Below are 18,361 nucleotides of genomic sequence, written 5' to 3' on the forward strand. Positions count from 1 at the left end.
GAAACCTGCGCACCTAGAGCCCGTACTCTGCAACAAGAGAAGCCACCGCGATGAGAAGCCCGCACACCACAACAAAGACCCAACGCAGCCAAAAATAAATTAAATAAAGAAATAAATTAAAATAAAATAAAATAAAATAAAGTGAAGACTCCTAGGAGCTAGAAAAGTAGACACCCTAAGATTCCCCTTGTGTGAGTAGCAGAGCATAAATGTCTACAGATCTCCACTTATAACTATGAGCAGGCAGTCCAGGCAAGCAGACTGTTAACAAGTTAAAGACACAGGCAGGGTTATAGTTTGTAAGGTCTTCTTCACTTAAGAAATCCCCTAATATGCTAAACAAAGAACTTTAGTGCATGATTCCTCATACCACTAAAAGATCCTGATTTTATTGTACAAATGGAAGGGGGAAAAATTATGACATTTGAGACTACTAGAAAATTGAATACCAATTAGATATTTGATGATATTAAGGAATAACTGATTTTTTTAAAAAGTACAATGATGATATTGTGGCTGGTGTTTTTTGTGTGTTTTTTTGAAAAAGTCACTTTACAGATACATACTAAAATACTCAGAAATGGAATTTTTTTTTTTAAGTTTCTTGCAAACAAAAAAGACCCTAGAGAGTGTGGGTAGAGACACAAGAGGAAGGGGATATGGGGATATATGTATAGCTGATTGACTTTGATATACAGCAGCAACTAACACAACAATGTAAAGCAATTATACTCCAATAACGATGTTTAAAAAAAAAGAGACCCTAAAGATGTTTTGATATATATATGATCTCAGTTGGGACCTCAGTACCATCTCTTACAAGCCATAAAGATGGTGATAAGTCAACATACACTCTATACTTATTATATGCCAAGCATCATACGTAGGCTCCATGTTTTTCTCATTTAGTTCTCACAACAATGCTGAGGTAGTTCCCATTTCAGGAAAGAAGGCAGAGAGGGTAGCTTATAGTCTTGGTTACAATGCAAGTGGTGGAGCTCCATATGAACCCAGGCATTCAAACTCAGTCTGTGCTCTGTTACACCCCGCTATACAGTCTCTACAACCCAGCCCTGCACCTATGCCTGGCCAATAGCAAGAGCACTGCTGCAAGCTCTAGTTATGTCACCTCCTTACCAGCGGGATTCGTACTCATTCTGATCTTCCAACTTCCTCACTTTCTTCTTGATTATAGGCAACTTCTTGGTATCTATAAAAACTACATTTTCCTAGAAAACAGAAGAGGTAGATAGATGTTTTATTGTTCACACTGTTCTAGAAGGAAAAGTCAACTCTTCCCATTAACAGATTTAATCATGAAATCCCACATGTTAGTGATGTAGACAATGAGTTCCATATGCAGTCTTCAGCCTAAATTATAATTGTTTGTTTTAAGTCTTGGTAAAGGCTCAATTCAACAGACAGTTTCAATGTGGCTATGTGCTACATGCTTGGGATGTAATCTCTTGGAGAGCTAGACAACTAATCCTAACGTTAAGTACTCTGAAGTGCTTTTTAAATTTCAAATTCTGAGTCCAAAATCCAATTCATTGGCTCCTCCTGTTAATGCCATACCACCTCCCTCCTACCTTAATTAGGTAGTTTGCAAGTTCCTTGAGGGCAAGGACTATCCTTGAGGGCAAGGACTATCTTACTCATTTCTGTATCCCTGGTGCCAGGGAGTTAATACATTTCTTAGACAAAATCAAACTGTGTATATACAAACACACGAGTTAATAGTTTAGCACCTCATTTTATTTATAAACACACATAGCATATATTCTAACGATATAGCTAACATTTACTGGGTGCTTACTATGGTGTCAAGCATTTTTTTTTTAATATATTATTCTTGAGTATTTTAAGGAGAGAGAGGAAAGTAAAAATCATTCTACTACCTGTACTGCTAGGTAAGAGGTGGGAGGAGGAAAAGGCTTGCCCTGAAGAGCTGGCATTAGAGCTCATCCTGGTTAAATTTCCAGATGAAGGAAGCCAGAGTAAGGGATGGGCTACGATTCAATGAAGCCTGAAACAAATGGCAAAACACAGGTTCTTACCCCTGTTGAGTATTTTGCATACATTACACCATTCCATTCCCCTTCAATTGAGCAGAAAGACTTCTTGTCATTTGGAGAACTAGATTAAAAAACAGAAACAAAAAACCACAAACATTTGTGTTAGTCTCAAATTGAAATTTCTCTACCAAAGAATCTCGTTAGTGTGACCTACCTACACAGAGCAGAACACAGAGGAGCAACTGTGAAGTCTTTGGTGAAGGCAGCTTAATAAAACTGGATTTCTCAGAGCCAACTATAAGAATGAGGGCCTTAAAGAAGATGCTAATAGACTCAAGATCCCAGAAACTGTGGGTATGAGATGCGCTAGGTGCTGGGACCATGGCAAACTAGGGACAGTCCCTGCCCTCGAGCTGTTCACAGTCTAGTGGGGAGACACTGCCATTGAGATTCTGGGTGGCAAGTGCTGTGGTGAGTTCAGGTGAGCACTGGAGACCAAGGGCAACACTGCTAGGATGAGGGTCAGAGAAGGCTTCACTTAAGGATACAATGCTGGAGACCAGGCTTTCATCTTCAGGCTGAAAGGGACCTCTGGGTCAAACGATTTTACCTCTTTTCCTAAGCAAGGATCCCTTCCTCAGAAGCCCCAACAGGTTTTACTTGGACATGACAGTGATGTGTATGGCAGGTATGGAACTTAGAAGATAAGCATTACAACAAAGGACAGATTAGGAAGGGCAAGGCATGGACATAGAAGGAGGCTAGGAGGTCAGAAAGAGAAAAATACACAGGGTAGAGGGATGAAGTTGCTATCAGCAGGCTGAAACTTGCTTCCTCTATGACTTGGTGCTTTGTGTGAAGGAGGACAAAGGGAAAGAAAAATGGTAGGATTCCAAGTTTAGAAGGTTATTGTGCAGTGGTTCTCAAAGTATGGTCTGGGGACCCCTGGGGCTTCCCAAGACCCTCTTAGGTCAAAACTATTTTCATAATATTTAGACATTACCCTAATTTGAAAAGCCCACCAAGCATTCTTTCAGAAGGCAGTCTTTCTATTATATAAGTCGCTGTGACTGGCCAAAAAATCTGCTAGCAGTTCCTGTTGCTGCTGGTTGGTTGCCTCTGAGGAATTCTGAGAAGCAGGCCCACGCAGGTCTTTGTTCTGGACATCCTATTTCCCCCACCTGCCTATTTTAGGGGAGCAGCCACATTATCGTGGTGACTGGTGCTATTCCCTAACCTCTGCCCGTATTTTCTGACTGCAGTATTATTTTGGATTTTACAGTGATCCTTAGTAATAAACATCTTGTGCTCGTGGTCCCGTCCTGCCCTGCTCAAGATTTTTTTGGAGGCTGATTCTGTCATCCAAATTAAATTATCTCCCTAAAAAACTGGTTAACCAATCCTATGTCTTCCATCTGCAATACTGTTCCCAGTAAGGCCTTTGAGGTCAGAGAAAGTCCTGCAGATTTTCCTCTTCTAGGCAGGCTCTAAACCACCCAACTGACAGCACAGCTGTCTTCATCTGATCCTAGAGAGTCAAACAGAACCAAGCAAAGATGTGATGGTTACTCTTTTTCCCCAGCAAAGCACAGAAAAAAGGACTATGAGGGCTTTGAGACACTTCGGTGGGAGTCACAGGGTCTCCTGTATGGGCTAGCTCATGGTCCAATCCAGCAATAATGAGTCAGGCACCCATAATCTGGGTTAGCTAGGAGATCCAGGAAGACTCTTTCAGTTCCCCATTTGCAAGTCAGGTTCCTAGGAAGGAAATCCCACCAATGACCTCAGGTTGTTCTGACCCCAGATTTTAGGTCTCCTCCTGAGATGGGATTTTAGGAAGAGACATGACACACAAGATGTGAAGTAAGTTTACAAAGACAGAACCATTAAAATGGTCAATTCCTGATGGAAGTTATAGTTCAAGACAAAAGGAAAAGTATTTCAGAGAAGCAGAAGCACCGAAGCAGAAAAACAAAATACCTACAAAATCTCAGCAGTAACTCTGTGCTTCTTGCCCCCATAGAAAGGTTTGGTGTGGAAGATGATATTGGCACTATAGCCAGTCTTGGAACAATTAATATTGCATTCTCCGCCTAGTTCCACCCAGGGCACTGTGAGGATAGACCTGCAAAATCAGAAGTTTCAGGTAAGGCTGACAGTTCAGAGGAAAGAATGGAGGGGCACAGCTTAAGGAACAAAGGAACAGCAGGGTCTGCTGCTTGCTAGTCAGAGGAATGCACACAGCTCTACTTGCCTTCCATAACCATTGGGGAATGTGAGAATGTAATGTTCATCATGGTCTAGACACGAGACACAGCCTGTGGAGACAAGAGATGGAATTTCAGCTAAGTAGTTGACGGAATCTCCATTCAGTTTAGGGAAAATCAATCTTGCATCCCACCCCTGCTCTCACCCCCAATACACATGCTTCCCTGCAAACAATGACATCCAAACTGGCTTTCTGGGGCCATTTACTCTTACTAGATAGGTGTCCAGCACATATTAGAATGACATAAAATTCTATTAACACTGTAGTCCACCAAAAGCCCCCAGACTTACCCTGTCCTATGTTGTGCACCCCAATTGACATCCCAAGGAATTTTGATTTGGTCCAGATATGAGCATTGAATTGTATCTTCTTGTTAAAGCACTCAGCATAAAAGGCTGAAACTGAATAGAAATTGTTTTCAATTAGTGCACTACATAGCCATAGTCCCCTCTCCAACTCCATTAACCCAGAGAAAAAACTGGCTGCATGGGGAAAATCCTTTACCCCTCAAAGAACAGCCTTGAATGTAGTCAGAAATTACCCACCTGCCTTTTATACCCTGTTTCCCCCAATGCAAGCAACCGTTCAGGACCATGTGGGCAGGAATTTCCCTGAACCATGAGGCTATGACCAATCCCAGAGGCTTAAAAACAAAGAGTCTGTCTGTTCTTCTGGTCAGCAAGCATGTTCCTGGCCCAGCCCCAACCTGGGCCCATCCAGTATTACCAGTCTTAATGCTGCATCCAGCAAATAACACGGGAGGACACACCTTCTTTCCACTATGCCAGGAATATACTGTGCAGAAACTACGTCTTTTTTATATAAACTGTCTTCAGAGTTGCTGGGATCACTAGAGCACAGCTCATGCTGTAAAGATGACTTCAGAAGCACTAAAAGGTGGCTTCTCAAATCCCTTCTTTTTATATATCATTAAGCAGTGAAGCCTAATAGAGTCTTTGGAACTTATACCAGGAACAGATATGAGGAATCAATCCTCACAGGATTGGGAAGATACAGGTGGCCATAAAACTGACCGTACAGTGACCTCAGTTATGGAGCTCTTTATGACCCTCTTTAGACAGAACAGTTTGAAATTGGCTACTGCCGAGGAGCTCTGTAACTTACTGGGTGGATGATGGGAAACCTGCTCAGCCACGAATGTTACGCTATTCTTGGAAACCCAGGGAACTGGTCCTTCTGAAACTAGCTCCTGCAAGTAAACATAACATCATTTTCTTTTGATGTGGAAACAAATGACAGCGCAGAGAATCTAATAACTGGAGTCTCTGCCTCCCAAGGTGGTTAACTGCTCCCTCCTCTACACACCCAAAACATCTCATATATACTTTTCTTGTAGCACTTATTCTACTGGAATTACTGCTTTGTGTCAGTCTCCCTAAGTCTCTCTCACTAAGACATTATTGAAGGCAAGGTGCCTAACTCAGGGCCAGGCCTGGCACAGAACAGGGACTTATCAATGTCTGCAATATGAACAAGAACAGACACATTGCTTCAGGAAAGGACTACATGTAACGTGTCATTCGGAAAGGGAAAAATACAGAGAGTTATTTTTAAGGAGAGATTATTATATGAAAGCCAGTGTGGGCCAGGGGCTTATTTTTTTCACCCCTAGAGGCCTTTTAGCATTTATTTGGGTCTTCCATGTTGGTTGTTTTCCTCAAATCAACCCCCAAATGTTGGAGCCCTGTGGCTCAGGTCTCAGTTAACTATTCTTCTCTAGATGTCTTCCTAGATGATTCCACCTAATCCCAGGGATTTAAGTGCCTTCTAAATACACTAAAATCACTGAAAGCCCCGTCTCCATCCTAGACCTCTCTCTCCCTTGAACTCCAGACTCTTAAATTCTAACTCCCTACTTGACAGTTCCACTTACATGTCTTTATATTTTATACTTTATATTTCATTTTGGAGTTCTGGATTTTTCCCTCCCCAAATCCAATCTCTTCCTCTTTAGTAAATGGCACCAACCAACTGCTGAAGCCCACAAGCAAGGATTCATCTCTGACTGTCCCTTTTCCCTCACCTTGCCCAATCCATCTAACAGCTCTGCCTCCAAAATATAGCTTGAGTCAACCATGTCTCTCCTGGAATAATGCCAAAGCCTCCTCCTTGCCAAATGCCAAAGCAAGTGGTCTCCTTGCTTCTATTTGCCCCTTTCCAATTCATTTTTCACAAAATAATTATAATGACCTTTTCAAAGCAAAAATGAGTTCCTGATAAGCCATAAAATTATCATTATGGTCCAGGAGGACTTTGCATGATCTGATTTCTAAATTTCTATCCTCATCTCACGCCACTCTTTCTCCTTGCTCACTGTGTTCAAAATATACTGATCCAACAACACTGTTCTTCTACGGGTGGTAAACATCAGCGCCTTTACCATTATTATCTGCCTCCAAATAAAATGAAATCTTGAATCAGTACACTAAAAGCTAAGTACTAAGTATCTAAATACTAAGGTAATTTAAAATGTCAGTGGAGAACTCACCACATTCTCTTCAGTATCATTTGGTAATGTCCAGTGACACTGAAAGATCTCGCCCAGAACAGGGTTGTACGGCTTTTTGGCAACCGATCCTTTCCTTCCTGCGTGAAAGGCTGAGAGGTACCATTTTACAACCTGAACCATTCGGTCTCTGGCATCCTTCTGGTCACTAATACTGCAAGGGAGAAAGACAAAATTTAACACCCTGTTTTCTGACAGCACCCTCAGCATGGTCCACCCTAAGCCAGACTAAGAGGACCCAGTACCAGGAGCTACCTCGGTCTCTTTTTAAAACTGAAGTATAATATACATAATTAAACACACCAGTCTTAACCGTTTGGTTTGATGAATTTGAAAAAATGCTTATATCCATTTAATTCATCACCATGCAACCAAGCTATAGAACATCTCCATTACCCCCAAGTTTCCCCATCCTCCTTTCCAAGCAATCCCCAACCCTTACCCTGAGGCAAACACTGTTCCTGGTTTCTAAGACCATTAGCTTTGCTTGTTCCAGAACTTCATACTTATAAGTGCATTGTTTAACTGCCAAATAGTTGCAGATTTTCTGGATATATTTCTGTTATTGATTTCTGATTTAATTCTTTCATGATCAGTGAACATATTCCATATGGTTCCAATTATTTTCAATTTATTAAGTCTTCCTAGTATACGGTCTATCTTGATGAATGTTCCATTTACACTTAAAAAGACTGTTATACAAATTGTTTGGTAATGTTTTAGTAAAGTCAATTGGACCTTCTATAGCCTCACTGATTTTCAGAGGGGTGGGGGGAGGTGCGTGCTGCTCAATCAATTCCCGAGGGAGGAATTTCCAACCTTGATGTGTACTTGTCTATTTCTCCCTTCGGTCAATTTTTGCTGTATATAGTTTGAAGCTGTTTTACATATTTAGGATTATTATTTATTCTTGATAAATTGACTCATCATATCATATGAAATATCCCTACTTGTCTCTGCTAATATTTCTTGTCTTAAAAAATATCCTTTGATACTAATACAGTGACACCAGCTTTGTTATGCTTAGTGTTTTGCATGGTATATCTCTGTCCATCCTTTTAACGAATCAGTGTCTTCATATTTAAAGTCTCTCTCTTGCAAACAGCGTAGAGATGAATCTTGCTTTTTTATCCACTCTTATAATCACTGTTCTCTTAAATGGAGCGTGTACGCTATTCACATTTAGAGTAATGAATTTGAAAAAACATGATATAGTTGGGTTTAACTCTATCATCTTGGTATTTTTCTATTTGGCCTCTTTATTCTTTGTTCCATTATATTTCCTTTCCTCCTTTTTGGGGAGTTAGAGAATTCCATTTAATCTTATCTATTGGCTTTTTAGCTGTACTTCTGTGTTTTTTATGTGATTCCTCCAGGGACCTCCCAGCTTAAATTCTCATACATTAAAAACTATCCTTAAACCTCAAATCTATATCTAATGAATAACTGATACTTTCCATTTATTTATGTTACCAATAAATACTTACATTTTATTTGTTCAATTATGTATGAATTTAAACAGTGCCATCGCTATTTGAATTTCTGCCCTTTGGGAATTGGTTAAATGGGTCTCTTAAAATCTTCATTAAGAAGGTATGTATCAATGTCATACAATGTGCCCACCCACTGTGAAGCTTCAGTAAACCACAGTCCAAGGCCAAGGAATGCAATCAGAGAAGACGGATTAGAACACCCCATTACAAAGAAAGTATTGCTGCTACCACTGAAAAGCAATGTGAACTCACTCACCTCCTCATAAATCAATCCCACCTTTAGATTAGCTCTGTCCTTTATACATGTATCTAATATTTGCAAGCTTTGTATTTGAAATTTATGAATCAGGCTATACTCTGGACACTGGTCTGTAAACTCCGCAAAGGCAGACACTGTGACTCTTTCCCTTTCCAGCTCATAACAAAGTTCCTGGCAAACAATAGGTGCTTTAGAAAGGTTTGCTAAACTCGGATAACTGAAATTCATTGGATATAGTGTAAATAATTTAACAGTGATTACCAATTCCTGGATCAAATAAGATCCTAGCCTTGGCTCTGTAAATCCTAGCTACCTTAACAGGCACTCAAGATTTTCTGAAGTGTTTAACTTGGTTGCCTAACAATATCACCGCCAAATAATCTAAGCAAACGGGCATCTAATACAAATGAAATATTCAATTCCACTTTTCCCCAGAAATGTCTGAAAGGCAAAGGGATCCATCTATCCTGCCAAGGCAGAAAGCTAATGGGTAAAGTCTTAAAAAAATTGGAAACTACTATATTGAGTCAAATACCTCACAAACAGGTCCGGATGTGCAAAAAAGTCTGCATACATTTCTAAAAGAGATCTTCTTTCAAGAATAAATGTTGGAAGAACTACCTGAAAAACATACATATTTGACCCTTGAGGATCAAATTCCACTACAGATAAACAGATTGCTGAATTGCTTAAAAAAAAAAAAAAGTATATGAAAACAAAAAACTCATTCCAATCATAGTAACACCCACCAAGTACTGCCCAGGCATGCTTCTGATACCTGCTTCTCAAACTGTTCTGATTTAGAATGCCCATTAACCTGCCCAACAGATGAAAAACAGAGATTTTGAATGTTCAAATGTCACTTCCTCTTTGCAACCTCCCTTTAGCTCCCTGAATCAGTGTAACAATAACAACAACTACTCAGTAGCAACCCTTTGATACCTATATGAACCTTCTGGAGTATCACATACACATTATCTTATTAAACTGTACAACAATCCCATTAAGAAGAAATTATCATCCTTATTTTACAGCGGAGCAAAATGAAGCTCAAAAGGGCGAAAAATTTTCTCACCACTCTGTTATTCAGTGGAATTCAAAATCGGGTCTGTCTGGTTATGGGGGCGGTGCAGGGCCTGCTCACTTCCCCTCTATCATCGTAGGTGCACTAGGGAACTTATCTGCTTATGGGTCTGTGTCTGCAAATGAACAATGAGCTCCTAGAGTGCAAGGGCCATACTTATTTCTACTTGCATCTTCAGTTACTATCCCCAAAGTAAGAAAAATTTAAGTAACTGAAGGAATAAACAAAATGAAGAAGAGAATAAAGATGGGATTCAACAAACTCCTTCATCATGGGGCTGAGCCCATGAAGAAAAATGCTGAGGGGCTGGGAATGTGGCAGAGGAGAAAGTAAAGAAGAAATTGGAAAATAAGGAAAAAGGATAAGATAGATTAGGATTAACCAATTAAAAAAGGAATGAAGGAATAGTTTTTGAAATGTGTATCAGATTAGACATTATTCATTATGGAAGTAGTGCATCATAGTAAGTAAAAATTCCTTTAAATGCAGTAATTACTGTATATGTGCTATATTCAAGATCGTGTGGTAAATGCTATGGAGGGAGCAAAGGTTAAGTATGAGAGAATAATACCAGCATTTAAATTTTAGGTAGAATGTGATAAATATCATACAAGAGATGCTCAAGGTACCATGGAAATTGAGGAGAGGCAAAGATCATGTTCTGTTTGGGGAACCAGAATGAGGGCAAAGTTTGGAAACAATTTATTGAGGTGGGGTGCTAAAGAAAAGCCTTAGAGAGTAGGCTATAAGAGACAGAGGGAAAAACAGAAGAACAAGACATGGAGACTGGGGGGTCGGGGGCAGAAAATGAGTGTGACAGGGACTGACCAGTGGACCAATATTGCTGCGTATATAAAGAGGAATGATAGAACACAAGCTTGAAAAGAAAAACTGTGGTTCTAACATTTAGAATGTTTATTATCAGGCTCCAGAGTTTAAATGTTCCACAGAACATGTATGTTCATAATATACATATGCTTAGATTGGCAAGTAAGTTTGGTACAATTTCCTACCACTCTTGGAGAACACAGAGATTCTAAATCACTAAGTAAGACTGCTGAAGAACAAGACAGGACTAAGTGTCTTAATGTATAAACAGCTCTTGCAAATTAACAAGAAAAAGATTACTATTGCAGTAGAATAATGAACAAAAGAACTGAACAGGCAATTTGAAAAAGAAGAAATGGCTAAAAACCATAAATTTGATTTGATGTGTAATCCAAAAAAAATTATTTTTCCCTCCCTACTTAAAAGTTTTCTTAAGAACTCTCATTCAACACATCTTCTTCAGTGTTTTTAGCACTATACTGATGCATGCCATTATGTCAAGCTGCTGGAACACTGATAAAAGTGAGCTGGGTTAGGTTGTCTTAAACCTGGATTCAAGTACTTATTTTGTCACTTCTTAGGTGTGAGGAAGCCCTGGAAAATTAATTCAACCTCTGCAAGTTTCTGTAAAAGGAAGATAATTATATGCCTTGCTTAAATCTTAGGATTGTTTTGAAGACCAAATGAGGTAAGCGGGATGTGACTTTATGGTATTTCCAAACACTACAATGTATTTGGAAAATAACTCTTTATAGAAAATATTTGAAGAAAGTATTTTTATAAATAGGAAAATGAGATACAAATTTAAGGCATTATTGTAATAATACTTTGGAATGCACAAGGGAATCAAGATTTCAGAATCTGCTGGCAATCATAGCCATTTATGCCAATAAAGATTTCTAAAATAGCTAATTTGGCAAAAATTAAACTTTTAGTGGCTCCAAACCCAAACCTGGACTATCTGGCAGAGGAAATTATGTGAGGCAAACATTACACACTTGATTGTGGCACACACTTTTGGTTGCCTATGTACACCTCTATTAACAGAACTTTCATTCAGTTCAGGTTCAGGCTATAGGTTGCCATAAGAGTCACAGGGCCCTCCCAGATCTCAAGGGGTAAATGTGGATTAACCTAAACCAATCATTTAACCTCCTTTACCAGTGACTGGTTTAGGCGTGCACACCTGCCTAGTTCTGGCCAATGAGATTCAACTGGCAGTTTGATGGGCCACTGTTGTTATATGTTCTCCCTATTACAACAACAAAATTCATGAAAAGAAATTATTTTTCTGCCTCTTGACATATTTGCATAAGGATGTGATGACTGGAAGTGCAGCAGTCATTTTGCAATGATGAGGAAGACAGGTCTGAGTGTGAATGTCAGCATGCTAAGGATGGCAGAGCAGAGAGACTGAAGGAACCTAGGTCCTTTCTCACATTGTTGACCCACTACGAATTAGTCAATCCTGGAAATACTCTACTCTGGACTTCTCATTACATGAGATAATAAACCTAGCATTGTTCAAGATACTGTTAGGTGGGTCTTTTATTACTGAAGACCAAAATCAACCAAGCTAGAAGGTGTAGAAAAGAAATATATTATAAATGTCAACATCTAAAATTAAGCTGTATCTTTCAAATGTGAAGTTACAATTCTGCTCCAGCAATTATGCAATCAATCTAATGATCACTGAAAAAATTCTTAGGGCAATCTCCTGCAAATATTCTCTTACCTAGAACTTTCCCAGCAAGTATGTTTGTTGCAAAAATTTTCCATTTTCATTTAGATTTGGGGTAAAAATTTTTATTATAGACACTTACTAGAAAGTATTATGGATTAGTTTACAGATTTTGAAATCTACGACCAGATTAGAATCTCAGTTCTGTCGCTTAAATAAGACTTAGCCAAGTTACTTAACCTCTATGAGCTTTAGTTTTCCTCATCTATAAAATGGCGTTAACAGTAACACCTAACTTTGCAGTGCTGTGGTGAGAATTAGGTTAGAGGATGAGGCTTTTGGCACAGTGGCGGGGATATACGCAGGCACCTATACACCAGTCTCCTACATCAATCAGGTATTCTGTTTAGAGTGCCAGTTTAAATTCAAATTCAAATCCAGAACCACAATAATTATACGGCTCAGCATGTGTCATACAGTATTCCACTCACTACCTGTTCCATTCCTTACAACAATCCTGTAAAGTAGGTCACTGTATGTCCATTTTGTATATGAGAAACCCAAAGATCATAGAGAAAGGGACTTGCTCAAGGTCACACAGTTTGGTAACAGCTGAAGTAGGATATAAGCACAGGTCCTCTAACCCCGAGATCAGAACTCTGCTCATTTTGATTCCATGCACACTACACTGCTTTAGGTTTTGTTCAGACTACTAACCAAGCCAATACTATTCCATGCTTGCCCCCAATAAAATCCAAATCATAATCTATATAATCCATATGTACTATCTCTATGAAATTATCCTAGCCTTATTTCATCCATTTATAAAAATTTTCAGTTAACTCAGGTACATATATATTAATTCATAACAAGACAAAAGTATAAACAGAAGTTATGTCATTATACTACATTTGCAGACACACTCACCATACGATCACTGAGAATCTACATATACACATTAAGACTAACAGTAAATACCAAATTTGATTCTTACCTTAGTGAGATCCATTCCAAGCCTAACCTGTGACAATAGATGCATGATAACACTCTTGTGCTCTTCCACCGACCCTGCCTCCCCTTCATCATCTCTATCATCATGTGAATCGAAAAGGTCTAAAATAAAACAGATCTTCTTAGACTGGTGTTAAACTGGGCCAATCTGTGCTGTTACCAAGTATTATACTTTTTTTTTCAAACAAATATTTTTAAGAAAAAAAAGGTAAACTCTCCAAGGCTGCTTACCAGCATCACTTGTTCCATTGGACATGGAAGAATTAAGTGATTCCGTGGTATCTGGGCGCTTTAGACTATTTCCTGAGCTGCTGTGTGTCAAGACTGAGGCAGATCCAGAGGAACTAAAAAAAATTAATCACCTTCTTAAGCTCTTTAAAAAAGCAATTTAAAATCATAGTAAGATACCAATCTATTTAAAACCAATATATGGAGATAGCTGACAGAAACTAACTAGACCCTTAAAGTTAGCTGGTTACATACATACATGCTTTCCGACTCTCTCCCCATCAGGCTCATGTTTTCTGCATGGCGTATGCTCAACCAAGCCATGTTGAAAGGCCATGAAAAATTGGTAAGATTTTGCCTCTGCATGTAAAACTAGAGTTCATTTTCCAATTTGGTTACTTTGCATAAATGTAGGTATGTCATAATTCTTGGCAACCATTTCCAGAACCTCAAAACTGGTAAGTCTATTAATTAGCCTCAGAAAGATGTCTATATTTTTGAGATCCTTTGATAAAAGCCCACACTGGTAATAACACCCTTCCCAGTCATTAGAAAATTATATTTGAAATTAAAAAATAAAAAAGCATATTACTTTTTACAAGTAAATTTATGGTAAGTGGTATTATGAGCTGATTAACGGGTCTAAAGGAAGATTCCTCTATTTTATTATTACAGCTATGATTATAACTTACCTAGGACTAGTATTTGTACATTAACAAAAGAATGATCAAAGTTTACTTATTAAGGGTAAAAACAGAAACCAAATTTCTCATACTGCATATATTATTTATAAAATGGTACACACATAAAAGTCTTTTATTGCAAATTTATAGGTGCAAAACACATTATATATTCTAATTTAAACACAGTTTGCCCTGATTACTTACCTTCTTTTGATTTCTTATTTAATAATAAGCTTGATTTTTTTAAGAGTAGTTTTAGGTTCAGAGCAAAACTGAGTAGAAAGTACAGAATTCCCATATGCACAACCTCCCCACTATCAACATCCTGCACGACAGTAGTACGTGTGTAACAGTTGATGAACCTACATGACATGCCATTATCACTCAAAGTCCATAGTTTACAGTAGGGTTCACTCTTGATCTTGTACATTCAATGGATTTTGACAAATGTAATATAAGTATCCCCCACTGTAGTATTGCAGAGAATAGTTTCATTATCCTAAAAATCCTCTGTGCTCTGCCTATGTTAGAACATTAGAATATTAGAACATATGTATTCTAATTTAAACATAGTTTGTCCTGGTTACTTGCCTTCTTTTGATCTATTTTTCAAAAATCCTTAGGTAACTGAATATTGCTACTTTGATAATTCAGTAGTGTACATCACAAGGTACTATAACTAATGTCTACCTCACCAGTTTTGAAAGCCAATGGAAAATATGAGTAAAAGAACTAGATAAGAGAAATCCAATTATCATTAAATAAAAGAGCTGCATAAAAATTATCTTCAAAAAGTTTTGTGGCTCTTTGATACATCATCAAAATAGAATCAATCTTTTAAATCAACTGATCTAAAAACCTCAGATTCTTTAAAACATGTATCTTATTTTAGATTCCAAACGTCAGAGATGAATTTATGCTGTGCTTTTCCTCCTTACTCAGGTTAGAAACTATGTCTGGGCCAAGTGAAACGCTCAATAAAGCTCAAAATGGAAAAAAATGGGATAAATTCTCATTTAGCCATTTCATAATTTACCTCGTTCAGGACAAAGGATTTAAAGACTATAGTTACAAAACAAGAGCAACACTGACAAAAATGACATGCATACAGGAAAGGTTTATCTGCAATGGGCTAACTTGCACAGAATTAAATCATAAGATCATAAATAAACTAAACCGAAAAAGGTACAGCTCTGAACTTAATTATAACAACAGAATCCAAAACTTATTGAGTACCTTGTATGTGCCGAACACTGTGTATGTTCATCTCCATAACAATCTAACCCTAAAAGGGAGACATGATTATTCTCATCATACACAGAGTCTCAGAGGTTCAATGACTGGACAGAGGTCACACAACTGGTAAGTAGTGGAGCCATTTCAAGTATATGTCTGGCTCCAGAGCACAAGTTCTTTCCCACATGCACTTTCATCTAGTTTATAAATGTGCAAAACCCAATAACATAGCTCACACAGAAGTTATCATTACTACAGGTCTTTAGAAACTGAACGGTGAAAGGACTTAAGTTTTCAAATTCTCTTCTGTCAGATAGAAACTTGACTTGAGAGCTAGAAAACTAGTGGTAGCCGCTGATGACCAGCAGGTGGCACACAAGCTCAATGCCTACAGAGGCCAGGCAGAGAGCATAAATATGTGAATAGGGCCAGATTATAAAACAATAGAGACCTGGCACTAGCGTACTCAATTTGAAGGGATTTAAAGTTCCATTTAATGGGAAAATGTATATCTGAATCACTTTGCTGTACACCTGAAACTATCACAACATTGTTAATCAACTATACTCCAATTAAAATAAAAATTTTAAAACAAAAAAATCAACAAACACTGTGCTGGCCAAATAAAACATCTGTAGTCCCTACTAGTTTGGGGATCTAGATTAGGGCATAAAAGGAAAGAATGAAATTGAAGGAGAAAAGGAGGCCTGAGTGGGTGAGCTGGACAAAGAATTTAACTCTGGATCCCTTCAAATAGGAGGTTCATAAACTGTGTATTTGTTAAGGGATGGGTACTGGGAGAGTACAGAGAAGGAAGCTTACAGGAGAAAAAAGAAAAGCCTATGAGCCTGCAGGTAACTTTGTAGATATGCCTATTACAGGTACAACAGGTAAGCATTTAAAATTTATCTATTTCAGAAAAATTTCAGGAGAACCCCTGAAACTGGGGCCAGAGATTGACTATCTGTGATGTAATGAGGCTAACCACATTATTATCAAGCTTTTACTGAATATAGTTACAGGCTTCTAGAAGACAGATGATCCATTTTGATATTCAACTGTACTTTGTTTCGATTAATAGCTAATGATCGAGACTGTCCTTAATTCTGTTTAAAGAAAACAATGATTTAACACTTCAAAAATAAATAATAACCTTTACTTTGGAATTTTCTTCCAAATGCTTATTTTCTTTTAACTCCACTATCATAAAAAATATTTTAAAAATTAAAGTGAAATTTCTATTGGCAAACTGCTAATAAGGGTCTTGTAATAGTTTATTTCCCTACATACAAACATTAAGAAACCAACATGCTAAACCAAACTCTTTCTGCTAAACTAGCCTTCTTAAATTGTGGGCTCAAATCTCTCCTCCTTAAGTAAAGTCTCATGTCCTAACAGTATGTATTTACCTAATCACATATATTTTACTTTTCCAACATTCAAAATCTGAATTTGATCTACTATGTAACAAAACTTCCTGAATTAATATCATCATTTTCCTTATAAATTTTGAGATTCTGAATAGTTACAGTGCAATTATATATGATACTGTATTTCTCAGTTCATGTGCACACTTAACAGAACTGGAGTGCTGGGTCATATGGTAGTTCTATTTTTAGTTTTTTAAGGAACCTCCATACTGTTCTCCCAGCAATCCCACTACTGGGCATATACCCTGAGAAAACCATAATTCAAAAAGACACATGCACCCCAATGTTCATTGCAGCACTATTTACAATAGCCAGGACATGGAAGCAACCTAAATGTCCATTGACAGATGAATGGATAAAGAAGATGTGGTACATATATACAATGGAATATTACTCAGACATAAAAAGGAATAAAATTGGATCATTTGTAGAGACGTAGATGGATCTAGAGACTGTCATACAGAGAAAAGTAAGTCAGAAATTGAAAAACAAATATCATATATTAATGCATATATGTGGAATCTAGAAAAATGGTATACATGAACCTATTGGCAGGGCAGGAATAGAGATGCAGACATAGAGCATGGACATGTGGACATGTGGGGGAAGGGAGGGTGGGATGAACTGGGAGACTGGGACTGACATATATACACTACCATGTGTAAAACAGATAGCTAGTGGGAACCTGCTGTATAGCGCAGTGAGATCAGCTCAGTGCTCTGTGGTGACCTAGATGGGTGGGATGGGGGTGGTGGAGGGAGGGAGGTCCAAGAGGGAGGGGATATGTGTATACATGTAGCTGATTCACTTTGTTGCACAGCAGAAACTAACATAGCATTGTAAAGCAAATATACCCCAATTAAAAAAAAAATTGTTATCTCTAAAAAAAGAAAAGAGAGCGAGAGAAATGGAGTGCCACAAAATATTTCTTACTAAAAGAAACCAAGGTTCAAGGTCTAAGTTTGGTTGATAGTACTTAGCTTGCAAATTCACATATAATCATTTCCAAATTTGTACTGTATTTCAAAGCAAACCCCAAGCTGTAACACTAGCACCAACTCCTGAGATGGCAGGAGACTTGGAAAAAATACCCAGCAAAAAGTAAGCCAACTACATCTACAACAAATATAAGAACATTGAAGCAAATAAATGTTAATTTGCTTTCTATAACAGCTATCACTTACTGCACACTTATTATACATGCCAGACATCATAGTAAGCACTTGACATTATTCTCATTTAAATGTTCACAATGACCTCTTGAAGTTGAAACTATTATCCTCATTTTACAAACAAGGAAACTGAGGATGTCATAGGTTAAATAACTTGACCAAGATCACACACCTTAAAAGCAAAACAGATTTAGAACCTATTCTTTTCTAAGATTCCAGAATCCAAAGTCTAACCACCGCTAACCTATGTACCAGTAGGGCTAAAAAGTACTTTGCTTATTGGCTATCATGTAAGTGACTTTACATGTAAAGGCCTTTTCTGTGCAATGGAACATACCTAGCTTTGATTTAACAGTGCAAAACAGGTCAAATATTTCCTAATGAGAGAAAACCTATCATCAATATCTGCCAAAATCTGCCTACTTAGTATCTCTGGAGTCCATGT

General features: G+C 38.0%; 1 protein-coding gene across 8 annotated transcripts in view; it reads right to left on the bottom strand.

Annotated features, from left to right (window-relative positions):
- The window catches only part of OSBPL9 (oxysterol binding protein like 9), a 167,526-nt gene that overhangs the window by 1,806 nt on the left and 147,359 nt on the right, over positions 1-18,361 (bottom strand). For 7 of the 8 annotated variants that reach the window (XM_004273865.4, XM_004273866.4, XM_004273864.2 and 4 more), the window contains 10 exons: positions 13,399-13,511; positions 13,151-13,269; positions 9,099-9,184; positions 6,794-6,965; positions 5,410-5,494; positions 4,575-4,685; positions 4,270-4,333; positions 4,000-4,140; positions 2,058-2,136; positions 1,138-1,229 (listed from right to left, as the gene is read on the bottom strand). In XM_004273865.4, coding sequence (XP_004273913.2) covers positions 1,138-1,229; positions 2,058-2,136; positions 4,000-4,140; positions 4,270-4,333; positions 4,575-4,685; positions 5,410-5,494; positions 6,794-6,965; positions 9,099-9,184; positions 13,151-13,269; positions 13,399-13,511 — 1,062 coding nt within the window. The remainder of the gene's footprint in view (positions 1-1,137; positions 1,230-2,057; positions 2,137-3,999; positions 4,141-4,269; positions 4,334-4,574; positions 4,686-5,409; positions 5,495-6,793; positions 6,966-9,098; positions 9,185-13,150; positions 13,270-13,398; positions 13,512-18,361) is intronic. The other variant, XM_049700106.1, reaches the window with a different exon arrangement.

Source organism: Orcinus orca, chromosome 1, assembly GCF_937001465.1.
Source record: "Orcinus orca chromosome 1, mOrcOrc1.1, whole genome shotgun sequence".
Lineage (NCBI taxonomy): Eukaryota > Metazoa > Chordata > Mammalia > Artiodactyla > Delphinidae > Orcinus > Orcinus orca.